The sequence below is a fragment of the Eptesicus fuscus genome, chromosome 10 (genome assembly GCF_027574615.1).
Source record: "Eptesicus fuscus isolate TK198812 chromosome 10, DD_ASM_mEF_20220401, whole genome shotgun sequence".
Classification (NCBI taxonomy): domain Eukaryota; kingdom Metazoa; phylum Chordata; class Mammalia; order Chiroptera; family Vespertilionidae; genus Eptesicus; species Eptesicus fuscus.
The window spans coordinates 27365686-27391357 of record NC_072482.1 but is presented as its reverse complement, the minus strand read 5'-3'; the positions used below and the strand labels follow the sequence as shown (position 1 = coordinate 27391357).

Genomic DNA, 25672 nt, shown 5'->3' with positions numbered 1-25672 from the left:
ACTCAAGGGGCCAAAGAGCCGCATGTGGCTTGTGAGCCGCAGTTTGCCGACCACGGGGTTAGCAGAATGGGGAGGAAAGGGCTGGGAAAGGTATATAATAACCAGGCTTCTGTCCCTCTCTCCTGCTCTCAATTCTGAGCACAGCTGCCACACATATTGACTTTGGAGAAAAATAAAACTGAGCTAGAATCCCAGCCCTGATCACAGCAGTCTAACTTTTCCAAGCACCAGTTTCCTCAGTTCTAATATAAATCTTTACCTTTCAGGCTGAACAAGGTTTATATAAAGCATTCAGCACAAGGTTTGCAATACAGAGGGTTCGTGGAGGCTTTCTTGTTGCCACAAGGGGTGGACTTTGTAGGTACTGAGACACCCTGGTACATTTTATTTCAACAGAGGTATGTATAAAACTGTCTTTGGCATCAAACTTTTTAAAGAGCAAGTTTTTCTTAAAACAGGAAAAAGATAAACTTCATATAACTCGCTAGTTTGTAGAAGGCTGGCTGTGACTTAAGGATGGAGAATGGCTTTGGATCTACTACTCATTGAAAACTTTTCTCATTTCCCCCTACATTCCTCAGAAGTTAAAACTTCAGAGTCCATATGCCCATACTCTCCCTACTTGCCAGTTTCAGTGAACCAGGGGTAAGGAGATATGGTTTGAATCCTTAGTAGCCCCATAATCCCAGGAGATGGTTATCATTAATAGGGGCCTATAGAGGATGTGACAAGATCTAATGAGATAGGAATAAATAATTTTAAAGTAAGCATCACAACAATATGTTATAATAAACTACTGGCTCAGAGTCAGGCAAAACTGACTTTAAGGTTTTCTTCGCTGATTAACCCATTCTTTACTTGTACTTTGCAAAAAAAAAAAAAAAAAAATCTGGTGTCTGATCAACCTCCTACCAAATAAATCAGTAAAATCAGATTTACTAGCAACATACTAGTACATATTTGAAATCAAAAGGCTAATTTTGGAGGATTTGGTTGTGGGTTTTTTTGGGGGGAGGGAGGAGGGAGGAATTCCTGACATTTTTTTTCTGATTGTGCAAAAAATGACCCACCAAATTGTTTTGTTTACACTGTTTTTAAATAAGTTAGTTTCCAAAAGAAAAACAGACTAAAATTAAACAAATTTTATTTAAATACAAGTCCTCTGTTTCAGAACTTTTATGATGAAAAACTTCAGAGTAAGGATGACAAAAAAGATGCAAATTGTTGAAATTAGACAAAATGTGTGGTTTTGAATTTCCACTTCTTCTCTTACCAGAGAGAATAACAAAGTTGATTCCATTTCAAACCTAATTTTTAACCCTAATCCTTAGACTTTTTAGGAAATCAAACATTACCTTCTTAATTTTGTGAAGCCATTTATATTTTTCTTCATTAATATAGGTAAGTAAAAGTACCGGTTTCTCTTTTTTTGTTGGCCTCAAGTATTAATCATTTGGTAGCCATTGCTTTAATTTATGTCAATACAATGTGTAGTTTATATTGTAATTAACTTTATATTTGGATTAACAATAGTCTCCATATGCTTTCTATTTCAAGCAAAACTGCAGTTACCTCCAAAACAAATTAGGGTTAATTACACATTTTACAAAGAGATTCACAACACGTTTCTCATAAATTTCTATGGTCTCACCATGATTAGTCAGTGTACCAAATTTTGAGTGACAAGTCTTCAGAAACATACCTATGAAGTGGGCTATTTGCTGCAGTTTTTCATTGGTAGTTCAAAATTCTCCCTCTTCAAATCATGATTTTTATCAGTAGCCTCTAAGACAAACCGGTTTCCCCCTCACCTAATGCCTGACACAAATAGCTATCTATGCCTGTATGTATGTTCTTGGCTGAGTAAAAAAAAAAAAAGGTATGAAAGTAATCAAAGCTTTAGAGAAGAAATTCTTTTACTGAATTTCAAATCACACACACAAAATAGGTGAGAAATTCTTTTATCATATTTAGAATCAAAATATCCCTTAAAATATTTACATTTTACAGTAAAAAGGATAGCAAAACACAAGATCATGTACAAGCTTAAGTATTCAAGTTCCTGAAGAGGCAAAAAGGAAAAGGAAACTAATGGTCTACCACAAAGCTGTCATATACATGGTAACAAATGCCTTCAGGAAGTGCAGATTAAAGCAGTAAATGTTCTCCTTGGGCTTCTGATTCTTGGTCAGAAACTGCCCAATAAACTGATTAATATAATCTGATTATGAAGTTGCTTGTCTTTGTGTTGCTTCTCTAGTTTCTTTAAAAACAGTGCAATTTAAACAAACTTACAGAGTACACATTACTCTCAAATTAGTCATAAAGAACATTCACTAGAGGCAGTAAATATATTCCAGAGTTAACTCTATTTACCAATTAAGGAATAAAACTAAAATTTCTAAGCCTTTATTGCATATTAATAAAACAATTCTTTGAATATACAGCAATGTAAAACTTTTAAAAATATCCCTATAACTAGGACAGTTGGTATGAAGAAGGGACGATGAGCACTGGTACAGAGCACTCTGCACCAACACACGGAATTTATTGTTCTGCAAACCACCAATAGTAAGTCTGAAAGATGGCACAATCCTAGCAGGCAATCAAGTTTTTAAGATACAACATTAACATTTACTTAAGAGTAATCTTGCAGCAGCTCGCAGATTTTACCTCTTGCTTTTAGCTCTGTCAGTGTGGTCCCTATCTTTGTGGTACCTCTCCCTGTCCTTCTCTCCTTCTCTGTGTTTACTTTTCTCTCGTTCTTTGTCCTTTTCATGGTCTTCGTTTTTAGGTTTGTCTGGTTTCTTGTCTACATTCCTACCATCTCTGCTTGCTTTTCCATCTGCTCCGCGATCACTGTGTGACAACCGTGGCCTCTCTTTATCTTTGTGCCCTTCCTCCCTGCTTTTCCTGTCTCTGTCCTTGTCTTGGGATCTGTCTCTGCGTCTATGCCTTTCAGATTCTTGCTCCCATTCCTTTTCATGTCGCTCTCTCTTCACGTGGTGTGAATCACTATAAAATCTCTGGCGGTCCCCTTTGCCCCTATTAAATGACCTATCCAGTTGCTGTTGGTCTTGCCTATTACCCCAAGGGTCACTATGGCGCCTTTCTGGTCTTCGAATGTCTTTAGTCTGATAAAAATTTTGTGGGCCTACATATCTTGATGTTTGTGAAAGGGGACCCATCATACGTTGAGGTTGGCCTGTCAGATGAACAGGTGGCCAGGGAACTATGGGATTTTGAGCAAAGCCAAAGCCGGGAGGGGGAAGTAATGGAGGTGGCAAATGTGGTGGAAATCCAAACATGCCTTGGGGCGGGAAATTAGGAGGCCCCGGAAATGGAAATCCAGGGGGACTAGACTTGAGATGTTGAAGATTGGGTTGCTGTGGCCTCATGGGTGAAAAGTTTGCACTTGTTCTGGGACTGCTGCTTCTGGAGGTAAAGTTGATGCTTTTAGAAGGAAATTCTGATTGAGTTGTGTTTTCACCTTCAAAATGAGATGTTGTTGCTGCCGATCCTCTTCGAAACGGGTGCACAGTTTCAATATTTTGCATTGAAATATTCTCCTCTGAGGGTTTTGCTTGTTCTGTTTGAGAAGTGTGTTTGTCTTCTGATGCCAAGTTTTGTGCAACCCCTGAATTGTCCTTCTGCTGAGCACTTGAGTTTTTCTCTACAGAAGACAACTTTTCCTCTACATTGGTCTGTTCTGGTGAGTGCTCCTTGTGTGAAGGCCCAGGCGGGGTGTGCTTTTCTCCATTCCCGCAACTATCTCCTTCTTTGCTTTCTGAAGCAGACACCTGCTGACTTCGTCCTGCTGCCTGCCTAGGATCCCTTTTCAGGTTGATAAACTGTGGGGACTTGGCTGTGTTAGCAACAAGGTTTTCACTGCCACTCACACTACCATCTGTGTTTCCTTTTCCTATATTCGACCTGCATGGAGAACTAGTATCTGAAGTCTGATTATCTTGCAAATTATTCTCTTGATCTTGCAACAGCTGTCTTTTTAATGGTCTCTCTTTACTCTCCACAGCTTCCTCTTGTTTTGACTGAATTGATAAATTTGTTAGGAATGCTTCTGTAGAAACATCTGGTGGTTTGCCTCTGAGACTAAGACTCACCGAAGCTCCAGGAGAAATGGAGGAGGGCCCCGTTACTGGGGTTTCTTCGTCTACTGGTACCGAATTACCTGAAGATTCTGAAAGATTATCTACTTTACCCTTTACCTCCTTAGCTTCACCATCCATTGCTACTTTATCTACATCCTCTGCTTTGGGGTCAGCTTGCTCACTGATAAACGGAATTTCGTTAAGAGTGTTTTGTTCTGTCACTGACTGAGCCTGTTCATATACTTCACCAGTAGTGCCCAAAAGGCTCTGAAGTATATCGTCCACAGGAAGAGGCTTATTTGCTAATTCCAGAGTGGAAGGCTGATTTTCCCAGCCAATCAATACTCCAGGAAGGAATCTTAAAGGTTTTGGTGGCTCCTGTTTGGTGACTTCCACTAAAGGTTCCACTACAGCTGGAAGGTCTTCCTGAGCAGCTTGCTGAGGCTTTCTCTGCTTGTGTAACACAGTCGTGAAAGAATTGAAAAAGTCATTTTCTTCCTCTGGTGCCTCCTCTGTGGAAACTTCCATTTTACTTTTTTTTTCAGGCGGCAATGCTACCGGTACACTTTCAGAGGTCTCAGCAGTATGGCTGGCACTAGCACTGTGCTGCCGCTTCAGTTTTTGGCGAATAATTAAGCCCAACAACAGATTAGGTCTATGCAGTTCAAGCCCTGCATAAAAAACATAAATTAAGTCACTTTCAATTCCTAAAATAAAGGGTAAATTGCCCTGGCTGGGTAGCTCAGTTGGGTAGAGTATCATCCCAATATGACAAGTTTGTGGGGTCGATCCCCGGTCAGGACACATATAAGAATCAACCTCTGGCCCTGACCAGTTTGGCTCAGTGGAAAGAGCATCGGCCTGCAGACTGAAGGGTCCCAGGTTTGATTCCAGTCAAGGGCATGTACTTTGGTTGCCGGCACATCCCCAGTAGGGGGTGTGCAGGAGGCAGCTGATCGATGTTTCTCTCTCATCGGTATTTCTAACTCTCTATCTCTCTCCCTTCCTTTCTGTAAAAAAATCAACCGGTTTGGCTCAGTGGATAGAGCGTCGGCCTGCGGACTCAGGGGTCCCAGGTTCGATTCCAGTCAAGGGCATGTACCTTGGTTGCGGGCACATCCCCAGTAGGGGGTGTGCAAGAGGCGGCTGATCGATGTTTCTCTCTCATCGATGTTTCTAACTCTCTATCCCTTCCTCTCTGTAAAAAATCAACCTCTGAATACACAAATAAGTGGAAAAACAAATGGTTCTGCCCCCTCCCTTCCGTCTCTCTAATATCAATAAAAAAATATAGACATAAAACAAAGTGTAAATGTTTGCATGTAGCATATTACAGCCTATTAAGTGGGTGTCCTTCCCTGTCAGGTCAGCTCTAGAGACCTGGATCCCAAAACAACAAGCAGAGTCAGTTTTTTCACTCTGGTCCCACCTCCCACTTTGTTTTATTCACTCTATTAAAATATATACTTACCAGGTCCATCAAAAGGCACGAGAGGGTGTGGAATTTTATCTGTGGCACCCAAAGGAATAAGGTACATGTCTTTAACCTGCTTCATATTGTTAGCAGCTACTCCATAGCGTTTTCTGCTACTGAAGTAGGCAAACAGCAAAGTGTAAGAAATTTGATCTTCTTCAGTTACAGGTGTGAAGCGAACCACACAAATTTCCTATTCAAGAAAATAAATGGTTGTTTAAAATTATAACCTAAACAATAGCTTGGTTTTAAATACCATTTCTCAACTAGTTGAGTTGTATAATGATGATCACTAAACAACTCTTGAGAAAAGATCTTAGTTGACCCATTAATGGACTTACCTAAAGGCTTCCAGTAAGAAATTACATCCCAAGATAATTAATGTGTTCAAAATGACACACTTCTCAGTGGCAGAGATTTTTAAACCCAAGACTTTTGATATCAATACTATGTCCTGATTTCCAATGTTACAACCTCCACAGAGGGCTGCCTGTATTCTCAGCATACAGCAAATTAATAGCACCTACCATCACCACCCTACCATGTACACATACCCACAAATTCATTGATAATCCAATCTACAGGGACTAAATTTAGGAATAAAGGGGCTGGGTGAAAAGACCTCAAATGCACATAGGCCATATAATTTGGAAAATCATTTGGTTTACTCAGGTACCAATTGTGCTTGCCTCTGGGTTCTTGGCTTTGTTTCAGAGAAGAGTCCCAATTTAATAGTGTAAAAAAAAGGATGCTTTTTCATGAAGGTATACTGTCAAAATGGGGGAACTAGATCTGATACAAGCTTAAATTGATGCAGATCCTATAGAAACCATGTGAATGAGCTGAACTATGGCTCTAACTCTTAGAAAAGGTCTGTCATCTAAACTGTCCTCTTTTAGAGGTAACAATTAGTATAATGTTTTAGTCAGTTCAAGATGGAGGCATAATATACAGTGTTTGGCAGCAATTTATGAATAGATCAAGAGGGATTCCCAAAATGTCTAAGAGTAATACTACTACCTAATACTTTCCCATGACTTTTACTGTCATGAAAAAGTGACAGCAAAAGAAAGTAATTTTTTTAGACCTTCAAAGTTCAAATGTATTCTAATACTATCAGTTTCAATTCTAAAATCTATATTGGAAAATATTTTTAGCTTAAGATCCATTTTGGATTACTTAAAAAAAATTGTTCGCTTACTCAAAATTTATCTTTTAAATGTCTATAATATGCTAGGTACTATCATCCTTGGAGGGAGAAACAACTTCTTCTAATGATTAATTTTTCCTGTATAGTACTGACAAGAAAAAGAAATTATTGTTAAGAGGCTCCTAATGACCTCCTCTTTTCCTCCTATTACAAAGAGAAGCCCTTAACTTTTAGACAGCACATGGCTACCCAATACTACATTTCCAGAGAGTCCATTTCCAGCCTTCTTAGCAGCTATGTGACTAAATCCTACCAATGGAAGGTAGAGGAAGTGAAATGATACTTGCAATTTCTAGGTCTGGACAGGTGCTGGCCAGTGTAGCTCAGTTGGTTGGGTGTTGCCCCGTGCACTGAGAGGTTACTGGTTCAAATTCTCCATCAGGGGCATATGCCTGGATTGTAGGGGGGCGGGCAGGAGGCAGCCACTTGATGTTTTGCTCTCACACTGATGTTCTCTCTCTCTCTCCATTCCTCTCTCTCCAAAAATCAATACAAATATTTTTTTTAAATAACTGGACAGGCATCCTTCATTTTTGTCACTGGTGCTGCAGGTAAGTCAGCTCTGACCATGCTTGACTGATAAGGACAACAGTCTTAGAACCAGGAAAGAAACGAGAAAAGAGGATGGTCTCTGAATAATTTGTAGAACCAGAGCTGCTGAAGCACCCTGAATGAATGGCCTTCCTAACATAATAAAAAAAAAATACTTTCATATCTTTGAGGCATTACATTTTAGGGTTTTAACCAATGCTCTAACTAAAACAAATGTCTATAATCAAAGAAAGGTAAAATTCCAAGATGAATCTCAATATTTACTCTAAAACATTTCTTCCAAAACATTGAAGAAAACATTGAAGAAGTCATTGAGAAAGCACACCAGGAGGGGAAAAAACAAACATAAAAGGAATAATGGGCTATTCTGAGCTTTAGCAAATGGCTTTAGTTCAGTTTTGTCAACCATATTATTTAGATTTAGAATTTGTACTGGTTCCCTCCCCAGGGGACCTTGCATAAGAACTCTTAGTGGTTTACTTTCCAAATATTCTCTCAAACTGGTATAGTGAAAAAAGTTTTCCTTACCTTGGTTCCTGATGCTTTAAGTTTTTCCACATAATCCCAAACTGTCTGAGGTGATATCCTGCCACCTACTTGAATACTATCTGGTAGATCCTGTGGTAAAAATGAAGGTGATTAATATGTAAACATATATTTATTATACTCATAACTCATACAAGTTTAGCTCTATGACTAATTTGAAATAGTAATATAAAATAAGTAAACAAAAAGATTGTGAACTGCATCATCAGAGAACAAGAATGCAGATAGTAATTAGGCTTTACCTCAACTGTCAGTTCCAAATGAATTAGGTGGATACCCAAAATACAGTTAAACAATATGAGGTCATGTTCTTTTTAAAAGGAAAGACAAATAGTGGCAAACATGACAATCCAGGGAAAATGCAGAATATTTCAGAATATTAGGGGAGACTGTTTTTTCCCCTCCCATACATCTGCCCCCTTATTTGGTGGTAGTGGGCAAGGGTATGCCTTAATCATTAACAGCTGATGTTTGATGATAGTATACATTTTTGCACAGAAAACAATATCACTGTAGTAACATAAGGTTCACTTTTTTTAAAGGCACAATTTTTCTGAAAACAATTACAAGTAAAAACAATTAAGAACTGCAATTAAGAATATTTAAAACTTTGCCCTAATTGGTTTGGGACTCAAGGGTCCCAGGTTGGATTCCAGTCAAGGAAGGGCATGTACCTTGGATGCGGGCACATCCCCAGTAGGGTGTGTGCAGGAGGCAGCTGATTGATGTTTCTCTCCCATCGATGTTTCTAACTCTCTCTCCCTCTCCCTTCCTCTATGTAAAAAATCAATAAAATATATATATTTTTAAAAAGAATATTTAAAACTTTAATCAGAATACTTCTATTTTTCCCATGGACTCAAAAATCAAAAAGTATAATTAATTGATATTAAATTCAATTCAGTTTAAGTTATTAATTGCTTTAAATATTTTATTTGGGCTTGTTGTCCCAACCAAACTAAAAATATGCAGAAAGCAGAAGTGGAGTTCTAGAAAGCAATCACATAGAAAATGGCTCATCACCCTGGCCCAGTAGCTAAGTTGGTTAGAGCATCGTCCTGATACACCAAGTTTGTGGGCTCGATCCCCGGTCAGAGCACATACAAGAATCGACCAATGAATGTATAAATAAGTGGGACAACAAATCGATGTTTCTCTCTTTTTAAATCAATAAAACTTTAAAAAAAGAAAATGGCTCAGAAAGTAGAATAATAGTTCTGTTTAAAATCTAAAGGGTTCCATAGTTCAGTACCTAATTATCCATTTAAAAGAAGAGGGATCCATGAGCTCACTCATCTAAGGGAAAAGATGAACAACACAGACTGAAGAACAAGAACAACATCGATCAGACTGTCAGACCTCAGAGGGAAGGTAGGGGAGGGGGAGGATAAGGGAGATAGATCAACCAAAGGACTTGTGCGCTTGCATATAAGCCTAACCAGTGATCACGGACAACAGGGGGGTGGGGGCATGCGTGTGGAGGGGTTTGGGATGGGAAGAAAGGGGGGGATTGAGGACAAATATGTGATACCTTAATAAAGTAATTTAAAAAAAAAAAGAAGAAGAACAGGGATCTTCACATTGGACTGATCAAAAACTAAGTTTCTAAACAGATATGTTCAAAAAGAAGAGCATCATGGGTCCACTTAATCTTTCGTATAAAAATAACAAGCAAACTATATGTAAAAATAATAGATTATTCATTAACAAAAAACATAACCAGTAACAAACTGATCAATATCAGATAATCACCATTACACTGAGTTAAACTAACTTCAGCCTAATACAAAGACAAGTAAAATGTATGATAGTCTTAAAAAGAATAAACATAGCCCAGGCCAGGTATGGCTCAGTTGGTTGGAACATTGTCCCATATACCAAAATGTTTTGGGTTCGATTTCTGGTCAGAGCACATAACTAGGTTGCAGTTCAATACCCAGTTCGGGCACGTACGGGAGGCAACCAATTGATGTTTATCTCTCACATTTATGTTTCTCTTTCCCATCCTCTCTCTAAAAATCCCAATGAAACAACAACAACAACAACAAAAAAGAACAAGCACCCAGCCAGAGAGGCTCAGTGGTTGAGCATTGATCAGTGACTCAGGAGGTCTCAGTTGGATTCCAAGTCAGGGCACATGACAAGGCTGTGGGTTTGATCCCCAGTAGAAGGGAGGTGCAGGAGGCAACCAACTGATGATTCTCTATCATTGATGTTTCTATCTCTCCCTCTCCCTTCTTCTCTCAGAAATCAAAACATTTTTTTTAAAAAAAAACTCTTCTAAAAAAGAACAAGCAAATATATGATTTAGGCTTCCTGAATTAATGAAGAAATTAAATTATTTTTAACTTTTGCCTTTATGGTCAGTGGACTGAGAATGGAAAAGGTTAATGTTAGATATGAATATTATTAATAGAAAAATATACAGTAAAGGAGCATTGATATATTTTCCTTCTGCATAAACATGAAAATAAGCTTCATTGCTTAAAAAAATATCATACTTTCTCATTTATCATACTATATATAATACTACAGCTGTTTGTTTTCCATAAACATTGCATTATAGTTGCTATTCCCTCTGATAAAGAACCAGCCAAGCTCTTGGCCACCTCCTCTCTTGCTGCTCGAGCATGACTCCTGGCTTGCAGGGCTCTCAAGCTCCCACACACAATGGACTGATGGACTGGAAGTAGTATGATGACTGGACCCAGCTTCCCCAGGGAATGGAAACTCGGGACACTGGCTTTGCTTTTAGCTCTACTAAAGCCCCAGCTGCACCTTTTCCAGGACTGGTGTAAGGGAAATGGGACTTTGAATACCAAGGGTTATATTTCACACAAATAAAGCTTTCTACCACATCTCAAAAAATAATAATAATAATAATAAAATAAAACCAGCCAAGGAAACCACTACAGCAACTATGGTCATTGGTCTCATGAAGTGTCAATGAGCTCTAAAGTTTCAACTACAGTCTATATCTCACTCACAGAAATAGGCAGGTAAGAATTGTAGTCATGAAGCTGAAAAAGCAAGCAGTAGGAAAATTAGAAGACTTGTTAACAATGAAAAATCTTCCTGAAAGCTATAATATTTAAACAAAAATTGTACTTAACAAAAACTTAAATATCCATGCAGATTCTAACATGTGGATTTAACACTTTCAGAGCACAGTTTTCTATAGTTCTAAAACTCCATTTGGGAACTCATACATCCATTAATTGAATGTTTGAAGGGTCAATGTCAATAAATATCTTTATTCTGAATAAAAATGAAATATTTTTAACATTTTTTATGATTTTTATTATGTTTCCTTGCCTACTGATTTCAGAAACACATATATCAAGAAAGGCAGAAAAGTTCAGTTACCTCTGTCAAGTACTCAGGGGAACCAGACACTGGGTAGGCTTTGGTAACAAATTTTGCAACAGAAGGCATGTTGATAAAACCTTTCCAGATGAAGTTCAATCGAGCCAAGAATGTAGACTCAACTTCAACAGTTCCAGGCATCTCTGGACTAAAAAGATGGCATTAAAAAAAGTTTTCAGCCTAAAGATATATTCACGAATAAATATATTTTCTACATAGTCATCAATTATTTCTCTATTTTAACATGTCAAAAAGGCTAGAATATGTAAAGACTATTGATTAAAAAATTTATATTTTCACTTTATAAAATTATATTTACATAGTCATGCTTTACAATGTCATCCTTCTTAGTTGGCTTAGACTCAATGTCCAGAGAAGTGCAAACAATTTTTCTTTAATGACCTTTCTCCTGCCTTTTGGCATGAACATAATTAAAGGGAGTTTTATAGTCAAGTCCTCACATATTCAAATCTCTAACTTTCCCAGTCTTTTTTTTTTTTATCTCAATTAATTTACAACATAGGGAGATACAATTATTTTCTCAAAAGAAAGGTTCCTAAAAAATATATTTTTCTGTTTTTGAAGACCATGCGTAAGTTGGCAAATATTTATAATGATTATTATAGGTTATACTAAGAGAAAATTACCGTGGAGCAGGAGAGAATGATGTTGATTTTGGAGACTCTTGTTTCTCTTCCTCAAAGAATTCAGAAGCCAAAATATTTGAAGTTGAAAACAATGCATCTGCTATACTTTCTGCTTCATTATCTGAATGTTTACGAGATACTCCAACAACAACTTTCACCTTTTTTGGAGAAAGATCATCTACAGGTGGTGCCATTCGACCTAAAGCCAGAAGACACCAAAATAAGCTATATTTGTGAACTGAAATTTCTGTAACTTCATTCATTTTTACTCCTAAAGTTATTCAGTTTCTCTGACTGAATTGTTGCATGACCATACATTTCCTGGAGTAATGTTTAATCATATCATTTCTCATACTGACATATTATACCTCTCTGATTAATGTGAAAAATCAGATAAAAAGAATGTTAAGCAGCTTAGATAAGCTGAAATGGAAATATAACTAGAACCTAAAATAGGTTTCTTGATACCCTTGCAAATTTTTTAAACTAAACTACACCAAATTCCAACAGTCTTCAGAAGTAACTTAAGAACTAAGTAAAACAAATCCATATCCTACTTTGTGTTACATGAGTAGTTCATGTAACACATACATAGTGCAGTGCGACTTCATTACTAAACATGAAAAATATTAGTAAAGTTTAGAAAATGACATTGCTATTATATCAAAAAGCAAAAGAAAATCACTAAAACATTCAGAAAAAAGTCTAGTAGCATTAACCAATGTTTTTGTGTGCTGCCATTACCAAACGATTGCTGTGAAAATATTTAAAATTAATAGAAATAACTGAGAGTACTTTTATTAAGATTGTTCCCAGATAAAAGAACTAACTGGGTATATTTATATACCAGTCAACATCATGGATAGCTTTCTTCAGGGATAACAATGTGTAAAAAACACTGTGCCCTTTAGTCTTTATCATTGTACAAAGAGTGCAAAATATGTTAATACACCTAATTTTGGTAAGATATTATTATAGGAAAATTACATAACATATAATACATTTTATCTAGTCTCTAGTATAATGATGGAGAGCAACAATCAACTAACTTAAAAGACTTTTTCATGTTCTGAACAAAGTATCATTCCTTTAGTATACTACAGTAAAAATATAAACATTGAGAACTATTATCTCGAGTTTAAAAAAAACACTCTTGAACCTTCACCTTTACGAATAAACTGAATATAAATGTAAAATCTTCCTTAACACATCACCATTTCTTAGGCCCTAACTGCAGTCAATCTCCAACATGTGTTAATATTACTAACTTGGGTATTTTCTTAAAACTCCTACTTATTTCCATCTCCAATGCTACCACTCTAATTAAAATACCACCATCTCCCACTTGGACTCTTATCTATTCTTCCTCCTTTCTCTGTTGATCCACTGTAATCTCCAGGCAAAGTCAGATATATCTTCCTAAAATTCCAATCTTATCAAGTCATTTCCCTTCTAAAACCATTAAGTCACTATCCACTGCTCTTAGGTAAAAAAAACCCACAAAATCTTTAATGTGGCCTACAAAAGTAGATTTTCAGCATGTTTTATTATCTCTAAAGTAATATTTTTACATCATGATCCATTAGTCACTACAGGGATGTATGTACATGCACATATACCTTACAGATATGCGTGTATTTATGTCTGCATTTTTTGTTATATATAAACTAGAGGCCTGGTGCACAAAATTATTGCACCAGGGATGGGGAGGTCACCTCAGCCTAGCCTGCACCCTCTCCAATCCGGGACCCCCTCGGGGGATGTCCGACTGCAGGTCTAGACCGGCAGTCGGACATCCCTCTTACAATCCTGGACCGCTGGCTCCTAATCGCTCACCTGCCTGCCTGCCTGGTCACCCCTAAGTGCCCCCCCCCCCCCGCCCCGCTGCCGACCAGGTCGCCCCCAACTGCCCCCTCCCTGACGGCCTGGTCACTCCTAACTGTACCCCCCCACCAGCCTGGTCATCACCAACTGCCCCCCGACCACTGGCCTAGTCACACCTCACTGCACCCCTGCCAGCTTAATCGCCCCCAACTGCCCCCCATACCAGCCTGGTCGCCCCCAACAGCCCCCCCTGCTGGCCTGGTCGCCTCTCATGGCCCCCCCACTGGCCTGGTCACCCCACGCAGCCTGCTTGTTCAGTCGTTTGGTCGTCCTTCGGGCCGGCCCTGGGCTGCTGGGCAGCCAACATCCGAGGCTTGCCTGCGCCTCGGGCTGGCCCTGGGCAGCTGGGAGGCTGAGGGGACTGGGGGACTCCTGGAGGCGGGCCTGGTGTGCATACCGCCCCGTCAGGGCTGAGGGAACTGGGTACTGCCATCTTGTGGCTGTGGGCGCCGCCATCTTTGAGGGTGTGGCAATCAATTAGCATATTCCCTCTTTATTAGATAGGATAACTGCTTCTCCTTGAAATTCTAGTTGCTAGATTTTATTTCTACTATTAAGTCACAGTCTGCAGTTTGAAAAGCAATGACTATAAGATACTATGAAATCTGATTTCTAAATATCTCTTCAAACAAATCATGTGCCTTTCTCCTTGAATTCAAGTCAAGCTCATGCCATTTCCAGTAGAATGGTCTTTTCCGCTCTTTGCAGGCATAGTTCTCAACCTTCATGTCTCAGTGTAAATGTCAATTTCTCAGCCAAACCTCCCCTAAAGCAATCTAGACCAGGTCTTTCTGCTACCCAAATACATTTATAACAACTGTACTTCTGTAACTCAAATCATCACCTGTCTGTCTTTTCCATTAGACTATAATTTCTCTTAAACCCTGGATAACATCTGACTGTTTCACTACTATATTCCCTTCTTCCACCAAAGTGCCTGGCAAGGATAAGAACTCAGTTATTAAATGAATGACCAAAAATACGAATATTAGAGAAGCCATAGCCAGTTTGGCTCAGTGGATAATGTCAGTCTGAGGACTGCAGTGTCTGTCACAAGCTCAATCCGAAGCAGGGCACTTGCAGGAGGCAAACCAATCAATGTGTCTCTCTCACATTGATGTTTCTCTCTCTGTCTCTCCTCCCCGCTTCCATTCTCCCCATTAAAAAAAAAAAAAAATAATGGACACATATCCTCAGGTGAGGATTACCAACAACAACAAAAATACTAGAGAAAAAGGTAATTTCTGATGTTTCATTTATTACATATAATAATACAATATGAATATTATTTCACTCCTTCACTTACTAAATGACAGTACCATTACCACTGCCCACAATTTCTGAAGTCTATTGTAATGGTTAAATTTTAGTCATATGACACTGGATTGATAAGTTCAGATCTTATATAATACAACTGATTCTAGATAGTAAAGTACACAATAATATAAAATTACATGCCAAGCCTGAAGAAGTCACACACAAAAAAATGTGCTATTGCTCAAAGGGAGTAGGCAGATGCTTTACCAACGATACTGGGGAAACAAAAATCTACTTAGATTACAAATACAAGTAACCCCCTTTCCAAGTGAAAGCAACATTTTAGGAAGAAAAAATTCCATTTACCTATGCAAATTTTGCAGTTAAGATCAAAAAGATGTTGTCTGTGTTGACTTGTGGTATCTTTAGACATAGAGTCAATCTCCTCCTTTTGTTTTTCAGATCCTTCGGTTTTCTCCAAAGACTTGTTACCTGCAGGTTCCTAACAAAAGTTAGAGCAAAATTAGTTTTAGCAGCTGAAGTTTGGCCTCAATTAACATCAACTTATATTTCATATGGGCATTTTTCTAAAATGAAACTGTTACATTTACAAGTTGTTTTTAACTACTTTGTTAAATAACAAATGTTTAAATATTAACTGACTTAAAATAGAGCAAAACTTAAACGTTCCTTTCTTCAAGATGTCTACCAAGATTTCATATTATTTTCTCACTAATAATTAAAAATAAGAAGTTTCACCAGCTCTCAAGAAGCACTTACACATGTCAAGGCCTACTAAGGAATTCACTACGTCATGAAGACCCCAGGAATATACATTTTAACAATTGCTTAACAGCTGCCCATAATGCAGAGTCTACACACTACATACAAAGAAACAATACTTTAAACACTCCCAGAAATCCTTTAAACCAAAAAAAATAGATTACTTTAAAATATATACATTTTTTAAGATTCTTCTACTTTAAGAACATTAGGCAAAGAAACCTTTTCTGGATTTGTATGTTTTGAGCACTATAAAACACAACATTTATATTATCTTTACCTGCTGAATCTCCATGACTGCTTCCTGTTCTTTCATTGGAGCATCACTCTCAATTTCTATTTCACCCTTATGAGTTATTTTTGTGATTGGTCGTCTTTCCACTTCTCTCTGCTCTTTCTCAATCATCTCTATGGTCTAACAGAAAATATTTTTTTAAAAATAAAGCTCAGCAATAAAGCAAAATAAAGAAGTGTAACAAGAACTAGTAAAAGGTAGATGATAATGGAAGAGGTTAAGAATGGGTAAAGATGGGTCCGGTTATTTAGCTCGCCTTAGTTTAATACAAATCATCATTTAAAGAAATCAGGTACAAGGCCTAAAGATAAAATAAGCTGGTCTTTACTGCAGATGATACTTGCAGCCCGTTTCAAAGAAGAAAGGCATGTGCATATTTGGGTTATGAAGAGTAAGAAGAGGAGATACTATTTTCAAAAAATAAAACAGCCCTGGCTGGCGTGGCTCCATTGGTTGAGTGTTGTACCATGCACCGAGAGGTTGCCAGTTAGGTTGCCGGTTTGATTCCTGGTCAGGGCATGTGCCCAGGTTAGGAGTTTGATCCCCAGGAGGGGGCATGCAGGAAGCAGCCAGCTGATGGTTCTCTCTCATTGATGTGTGTGTGTGTCTCTCTCTCCCTCTCTCTTCCTCTCTCTCTCATTAAAATTAAAAAAAAAAAAATTAAGTAAAAGAAGAGGAGAAATTGCACAGTCTGAAAGTGAAGAAATATGTGAAAAAGTGTAATATATCAAATCAAGGCCTTTGGTACTTCAAAATAGATTTGGCAGAAGATCTACTTGGAAGCTTAATACCTAAGGTGCAGATAAATATTATGAAAAATCAGGTTAATTATGTAGAGTTAATATGAATTATAAGTAACCAGTATTTTCTAGAATAAAGGGCTAATATTCGAGGCCACTGTAATAAAATAGTGGATGATGGGCTACCTCATACCTCAAGTCACATCTATACTCACTTAAATCTTTAAAGGTATTTCAAGTTCACAACCCTCAACTAAAAACTCTTACCAGCAGTGACTTTTAGAATTTTTTAGTTTTAAAAATGCAATATGGTGCACATATTGTATCTGTTACATAACATTCCAGTTAGTGCTACTTAATTAAATACACAACATTTCTGTGAATACATTAAGACATGGCAATTCAGGTCAATTTTATCAGTCTATTTGTTACAGGAAAAAACATTTTCCAGGGCTTTTGGCATTTGAAACTTCGAATGGGGGATTATAAACCTACAAAATTTTCATTCTGAATTAAATCTGGCTCTACAAATTACCAATATTCATAATACTGGGCTTCTGAAAAGTCAAGATGTGACTAAGATAAGATGCATCTATTTTCCCACCTTCTGATTTACAAATTATATAACAAAACACAAAGTATTTATGTAACCTGAAAACTTGAGAAAATGAAAAAAAGTAGCAGATTTCAAGAAAAATAAAGATAGCATTTAAGAACAAGGCTAAACAACTAGAAGGCTTAAAAAAAATATAGACTTTAATATAGTCAAACACATATTCCTGAGTAATCTTACATGTCTGTTTTCTCTTCGTCTCCAAGCAGCTAACTCTTTCGAAGCTAGTTCTTCTGGACTCATTCTTATAAGATGATCAGGGGTTACTTCTCCTTTCAGTACTTTTTTAAATAATATCTGAAAGTATTTAAAAATGGGAAAGGGAGAAAAACATTTTCAGAAGAAAAAAATGGCTATCCAAAAGCTTGTAATAAATAAGATGCAATTTTGAAAACTGATTTATAATTGTTTTATAATTTACATATTGCCTACCACAAGAATAAATGACAGCCTTGTAGCCTAGGAACTTATCTAAGGCAACAAAATACACATCTCACAAAAAGCAACACATGATGCAGGAGCACATATACTGGAAACATTACAACATTTATCCCAAAGCTGTATTATGTCTTCCCAAGGATACACTGTCATAACAGACAAAGTAATACATAAAAGAGCTTTACTAAACATGATGTCGTTCATATTTTTAAGATTGCATATGTTTAAATCCTAACAGGCTTGAAGGAATTCCAGAGGGAAGAACCAAATGCAAGAAAGAAACCTAAAAGAAGTAATTTCTTATTGAAGAAAAACTTCCAGATTACACAATTCAAAAAGTAATAGATCCCCTAGACCAGTGATGGCGAACCTATAACACGCATATCAGCACTGACACGCGTAGCCATTTCTGATGACACGCAGCCGCATGCCGAGGATGAAACATTTGCTGCTCCTGAGGATGAAACATTTGCGAAATAATGTTTTTTCCTCAAAGTGACATACTACCCGAGTTATGCTCAGTTTTTTGGCGAAGTTTGACACACCAAGCTCAAAAGGTTGCCCATCACTGCCCTAGACCATAACGTGAGATTCTACACTGTAGAATTCTCTTAAGTAGCTGTTAGAATATTTCAAGAAAATACTTAAATCACATACTATAGCAAATATAGGTATGCAAACTGACAAATTGCTATCACTTATGTGAAAACTTTATCAAATTTAACCAAATATGCAAGGCATTTGCATCTACACACACACAGCTTTTAGATTCTAAATCACAAACAAGAAATCCCAGGAAAGTTAAGGTTCTATTGTGAATGTTTTCGCCACTGCTAAAAGATAATTAGAACTAAAGTCATATTTAATGTAATAAAAATGTCTTAAAATAGATTTTTAATCTAAATGCAATTTATTTTAAGGGATGCAGTTATTTTCCAATTTAAATCAGAACTATTAAATAGTATTATCAATTTTAGCTTAATCATTTTTGAAGAATATATACGAATTGGATTGAACAAGGAACATAAAGGAAAGAAAATTCACATAAATCAGGTTATAACAGATTTAGTATTTTATATTTTAATAGGCTCATTCTATAATACTAGTCACCATTAAGCAGAATTCAATCCAGAAGCAAAAGACTATTAAAATTCCATGGTCTCACTTCAAGAAATTATAGATCTACTGTATTACAATCTTAAATATTTATGCATTCAGTAAAGTAGGAAGCATAAGTATTTATGAACATGAACAAAACACACTTACATTGTTTTTAGGGTCTTTCAGATTGAACATCAAACTTCTATATTTGTTCTTATATTTAGCATCTGTGTCCCGAAAAAAAGAGAAAAGCTCTTTTTCAATTTTTGTAGCAACTTTTGCTGCCTTTTCCTCTGGTACCTTCAAATTTGAATCTGTAAGTCTTAAAATTAGAACAATTCAATTATTTTTTAATACAAGAAGCATGTATTATTCACTCTCCCACAACAGTAATGTGTGTTACCTTTTCATCAGGATGTCTTTGAGAGAGTGTCTGACACTCTGTCGGATCTGATCTGCAGAGGGCTTGGCAGCTGGGGCAGCAGGAGGATGCACATTAGGCGCTCCTTTTTCAACCTTCTTCTTTTTTACCTCTTGCTTCTCATGAGCACCTAATTTAAGTAAATATCATATCAAAACACATTACATTGTCTCTAAAAACATTATTTTTCTTTTTAATACAGATGTAAATTTATAAACAAAATAAACTGATTAAAACTGACTACTTATTTCTAACTATTCCATATTTAAATATTCTTGACATTCTAAATCTATATATGGTGACATGTTAACTAGACTTACTGTGGTGATCATTCATAATATACAGAAATATTAAATCATTATGCTGTACAGCAACACTAATATAATGCTGCGCCAGTTATACCTCAGCTTTAAAAAAATTCTAATTAAAATCAATTTTAATTAGAAATTAAGTGACTAACACATGGCCCTAAAGCTAAAAAAACAAAATATCCTCTTTTCCATTTTAAATAATGGCTTTTAAAGCTAGTTACTTTTCACATATATGCATTAACTTTTTAAAAAACTATTTAGAAAATGTGGCTGAACTTATTAAGTGAGCAAATAATTTAATGATCTTACTACTACCACAAAATTCACAAATCCCCTCTGCTTTTAAAACAAATGTACTTGATTGATATTGTAATTTGAATGTTAAGCTTTCCAAATAATTTTCCAATCCACCATTACTAATTCGTGTGCATCTCCAAAAAATGCCAAACATTCCACTACTCTGACCTCCTATCACACCAACTTAATTTATTCTAAAGTCTCCTTCCTCATTCTTAAACCTATCATTTTTATCATCTATGCCCTCACTTTCCCACAAAACCAACTTTGATTAAATAGTCCAACACTATTACCACTCCCTTGCATACTTAATGCCTTTATTCTCTCGCCTTTAAACCTCTGCATTGGCAAAATCACACCAGTGAAAACCAACTTCTATCCTTCACCCGAATAGCCTACAAACAGCTGAAGATAACTGAAAAAAATAAATAAATAAATAAGCTGGTGTGGACAGGTCTCACTTTAAATTTACAAGCCACAAATCTTAAGTAGATAACTCAATCTGTTGCCTTAATCCTGTTAAATTTTCTCAGAAAATTTCCTCTCCCACTTTGAAAACATCTATTTTACACGTGTTTTCCTCTCTTCTCAAACCAACAACCCCTTTCCTCAACTTCAACCTCATTTGGTTTTCTCACTTCATATTTTTACTGAGAAAACAGAAAAATGTCAGCTATCACATCTTCCCATCACTAAATCAACCTGTATCTGTCCTATCACATACAATCTTCCTTTTCTATGTAACCCTTCAACGTGAATCCCACCCCCTCATCTCATGGATTCTTTAACCTCATCTATAACATAATCTCTCCTATATCACCAAATTCTCTCTCTCTACGGGATCATTGCCATTAATGCTATATATCTATATCTCCTTTAAAAACAAACAAACAAAAACAAAAAACACAAACTCCTGGGGCAGGCTATAAAGAGGTCAATGGGACAAAAAGGGGACATGTAATACTTTCAACAATAAAGATTTTTTAAAAATAAATAAAAATAAAGAAGTGCTAGATCCCACATCCACTTCTAGTTACCACACCATTACTGTTCCCTTAAACAGCAAAATTCCTTGAGTTATCTGTAATCACCATCTTGTTCCTCACTTTCCATTCTTCCATAAGCCACTATAATTGGTTTCTGTTCTCATTGCTCCACCAAAATTCTTCTAAGTCAAGGTCACCAAGAATTTCTATTTCACTAAACCACATACTTAATCTATGTTAATCTTATTAAATGTCCACACCAGACAGCATTTGACATGGTTGATTATTTCTTCCTGTATCAAACTTCATCTTGCTTCCAGGCCACCATGGTCTTTTACTTGTCCTCTTATCTCACTCAGCCAATTGTCTCTTCTTCCCAATTTCTAAATGTAGATGATCTCCAAGGGCTCTGCTTCTGGAGAGCCTCTATTGAACTCTATCTGTATATATCTAAGTTTGGACTTTAAATTACTATACACTGATAAATACTGTGATTCTCTATCCCATTATTCTATCTTTTCTTCAAAGTGTCTAAATTCTGTTAAATAGCATACCATTTTCTTATCTGTCTTCTCCCATTGGTATTTAAGTGCCATGAGGGAAGGAGCTGTATCTTAAATTCATTAGTACTTCCCCAGAATTTAAAATAATGGTTTTTAATTTCAAATAAGGTTAATCACCAAAACATTAAAATGTTAAAATTTAATTTCCCTAAATATTTTAACTGGTAGTGTATGAAATAAAATATAAATACATATTAATCTCACTGCCTGGTTTTGAAGCTTTTTCTCCTGTGCAAATAACAGTTGTGGAATCTTTTGGTATTTTTTCACTTTTTTCTTCTGAGGATCTCCGAGGTAAAACTGGTTGCCCCATCTTTCGAAGAGGAGCTAGCTGCCATTTTTTCATTTCACTATCTCTACAGTCTGATGAGTTTTTACCTTCACCAGATTCCTGAAAAAAAAAAAAAAAATAGTATTTAATTCACTAGAATTAAAACTTCTACACCAACTTTAAATATAAAGCAAGCCCCAAGAGATAGAGATGAAAAAATGAAACGTTATTAGTATTACAACCTATAACAATATCAAATATTTTCTACTCTTTGCCTCTCTAACTGTTTAAAGGGTTTTTTTAAAGATGCACAAAAAAATAACTCAATTATTAGCAAAAAGGAGAATCACCCTTCCATTCAAAATCCATTTGTTAAGCAACTGTTTTCTACAGAACACATACTGGACTATTTAGTTCTTTTATATAAAAGAGAACGAAAAGAGAGAAACCAAGATGGCGGCATAGGTAAACACCTAAACTGCTGCCTCGCACAACAATTTCAAAACTACAACTAAAACGAACATCATCCAGAACCACAGGAAAGCTGGCTGAGTGGAAATTCTACAACTAGAAGGAAAGAGGAAAGCACACAGAGAATCAGAGGAGCTGCAAAAGGCTGAGGTACGGAGACACATGCGCGGGCGGCTGAGTGCCTGGCTGACTTTCTCTAGCGGAAAGGAGACAAAAGCTCCTGACTGCTCTGAACCCCCTTTACGACTGCACTGAATCCCAGTTCTGGGTGAGACCCTGGGGATCCAGGCTTATACAGGGGGAATTTGGACTGTCAGGCGGAAACTCAGGGGAGCCGCAAAAGGCAGAGATCTAAAGGCACGTGCGCGACAGCACGAAGAGAGGACTGACTGCTGACTGCACCACTGGCTTTCTCTAGCAGGCGGGAAACGGAATCCAGATTCATTGGGGGAGAAACTGGACTGTCTGGCAGAGGGCAAAACTCGAGGGCAGCTTACTCTTAGAGGAGCTTGCAGCGATTACCAAGGGACACTGAGACCCAGGGGCCTCATAGGGCAGGGCTGACAGGAAGCCAAGGCTGTCTGCTCAGCCCTGAGACTCCGCCCCATCCAAGCTGAGCACAGAGGCTTTTGCAATTGTGCAAGTCTTGTCTCATAAGGCTGTCTCCAGTACAGAAGTTCTCCCGGCGTAGACACAGCTGATCCTCACAGCCAATTGGCCTGGAAGTCAATCCCTCCCAGTGATACCAACAACAATCAAGACTTAACTACAACAAGGCTGTACACAAAGTCCACAAAGGGGTGCACCAAGAGTATCCACCTCAGGTAACTGGGGAGGCCGACCCACTGGGCCATATAGGACACCTAGCACACAAAGCTACCCTACCAACTCAGGGAAGCAGCGAAAATGCGGAGACAAAGAAACAGATCACAAACGAAAGAAATGGAGGAAAACAAATGACTGGATATAGAGTTCAAAACCACGGTTATAAGATTTTTCAAGAATTTCCTAGAAAAGGCCGATAAATTTAGCGAGACCCTCGAGGTTATGAAAAAGGACCAACTAGAAATTAAACATACACTGACTGAAATAAAAAATATTATACAGAGACCCAACAGCAGACTAGAGGAACGCAAGAATCAAGTCAAAGATTTGAAATACAAAGAAGCAAAAAACACTCAACTGGGAAAGAAAAAAGAAAAAAGAATTCAAAAATTTGAAGATAGTGTAAGAAGCCTCTGGGACAACTTCAAGTGTACCAACATCAGAATAATGGGAGTGCCAGAAGAAGAGAGAGATCAAGATACTGAAAACCTATTTGAAGAAATAATGACTGAAAACTTCCCCCACCTGGTGAAAGAAATAGACTTACAAGTCCAGGAAGTGCACAGAACCCCAAACAAAGGGAACCCAAAGAGGACCACACCAAGACACATCATAATTAAAATGCCAAGGGCAAAAGACAAAGAGAGAATCTTACAAGCAGCAAGAGAAAAACAGTTAATTACCTACAAGGGAGCATCCATACGATTGTCAGCTGATTTCTCAACAGAAACTATGCAGGCCAGACGGGAGTGGCAAGAAATAGTCAAAGTGATGAATAGCAAGAACCTACAACCAAGATTACTCTACCCAGCAAAGCTATCATTCAGAATTGAAGGTCAAATAAAGAGCTTCACAGATAAGAAAAAGCTAAAGGAGTTCATCACCACCAAACCAGTATTATATGAAATGCTGAAAGGTATTCTTTAAGAAGAGGAAGAAGAAAAAGATAAAGATAAAAATTATAAACAACAAATACATATCTATCAACAAGTGAATCTAAAAATCAAGTGAATTAAAAATCTGATGAAAAGAATAAACTGGTGAATATAATAGAATCAGGGGCATAGAAAGGGAGTGGACTAATAATTCTCAGGGGGAAAGGGGTGTAGGGTTGTGGGAAGAGACTGGTCAAAAATCGTACACCTATGGATAAGGACAGTGGGGGGGAGGTAAGGGCAAAGGGTGGGGTGGGAACCAGATGGAGGGTAGCTATGGGGGGGGGGGGAAGAGGAACAATTATAATAATCTGAACATTAAAGATTTATTAAATTTTTTTTAAAAAGAGAGAATAAATAGAGATCACATTCCCAATAACAATATTAGAAAGAAAATTAGAGATATAAGTTAAGAGTTCTCTTAGTTGACTGTGGATATGGGAAAAGGAGGGAAAAATTATGGAGAAACAGGTATCTATATTTTTCACTATTTTCTAAAACAAATGAAGTTCTATTCATCTATAATAAGTGAATCAGTTAAGTTCTCAGTGTACCAATTGTGGCAATTTTAATTCCCATAAGGTAGAACAAACCTTCAGGATACCTGCTACTCTTATATAACCCACAAAGAACTGTTAGTGAAACTGGCATTCTGAGAACCCTGGGAGAAATCAGTCACATCACACTAGTGTTTAAAAAACGGGGAAGCCCAGCCTGCATGACTCAGTGGGTTGAGTGTCGACCTGTGAACCAGGAGGTCAAGGTTCAATTCCTGGTCAGGGCATATCCCTAGTTTGTGGACTTGGTCCCCGGTGTGTGTGGGGGGCATGCAGGAGGCAATCAATTGATGATTCTCTCTCATCGTTGATGTTTTTTCCTTTATCTCTCCCTCTCCCTTCTTCTCTGAAATAAATAAAATAAAAAAATAGTAAATAAAAAAGATGGAGAAGAACACTGTATATAGACATAGAATACATACAAAAACTGATTTTCTCCAGACTAGGAATCTTCTAATTTTATTTATTTATTTACTTTCTACCTCCCCAACTAGATTTATGTGAGAGCAGGAACATATTTCAATCAGTGCTATAAACCCAAGTCTGATATCAGGCTTGGCATACAATAGAAACTCAATAAATGGTTCAACATAAAAATCTAGGGGTAACAAGTGGTTTTTAAAGAGATTTCATAAATTAAAAGCAGGCAAGTCAAGATTCAACGGTTCATCAAAAAGGAAGTGGTTATCACTTGGATAGCACATGCATTTACAAAATCAGACTAGGTCTTTTCCGGAAAGGGGGAGTTTCTCAAAACATTTACAATGTTAATGTTTTTTTAAATGTCATTTTAGACAAGATGGAGACAACTCAGCTAAATGATAAAACAATGTGCCATATTTCTAAATGGCCAAGAAATTGTACCCAAGAAGTGATGAGTAATAGTTGATAAAAGAAGTTTTCCAAAGGTGTGTTATAAATTCTTCTCAATGGAACTTTCAGTTCTGTATCATCAATTACTTTGGTTCTAATCAGATCAACAGATAAAGAAACAGCATATATCAGAAGGACATAATCTGA

The 25672-nt window shown here is 37.1% G+C and overlaps 1 protein-coding gene across 2 annotated transcripts in view; it reads right to left on the bottom strand.

Moving 5' to 3' along the window:
* Positions 1 to 1945: 1945 nt before the first annotated feature.
* Positions 1946 to 25672, bottom strand: part of PHF3 (PHD finger protein 3) — an 83753-nt gene continuing 60026 nt past the window's right edge. For both annotated transcript variants that reach the window (XM_054722081.1, XM_054722082.1), the window contains exons 6-16: positions 21798 to 21984; positions 19419 to 19566; positions 19181 to 19337; positions 17657 to 17773; positions 16109 to 16243; positions 15412 to 15547; positions 11905 to 12103; positions 11258 to 11405; positions 7874 to 7963; positions 5581 to 5776; positions 1946 to 4780 (exon numbers count right to left, since the gene is read on the bottom strand). In XM_054722081.1, coding sequence (XP_054578056.1) covers positions 2670 to 4780; positions 5581 to 5776; positions 7874 to 7963; positions 11258 to 11405; positions 11905 to 12103; positions 15412 to 15547; positions 16109 to 16243; positions 17657 to 17773; positions 19181 to 19337; positions 19419 to 19566; positions 21798 to 21984 — 3624 coding nt within the window. In that variant the 3' untranslated portion in view covers positions 1946 to 2669. The remainder of the gene's footprint in view (positions 4781 to 5580; positions 5777 to 7873; positions 7964 to 11257; positions 11406 to 11904; positions 12104 to 15411; positions 15548 to 16108; positions 16244 to 17656; positions 17774 to 19180; positions 19338 to 19418; positions 19567 to 21797; positions 21985 to 25672) is intronic.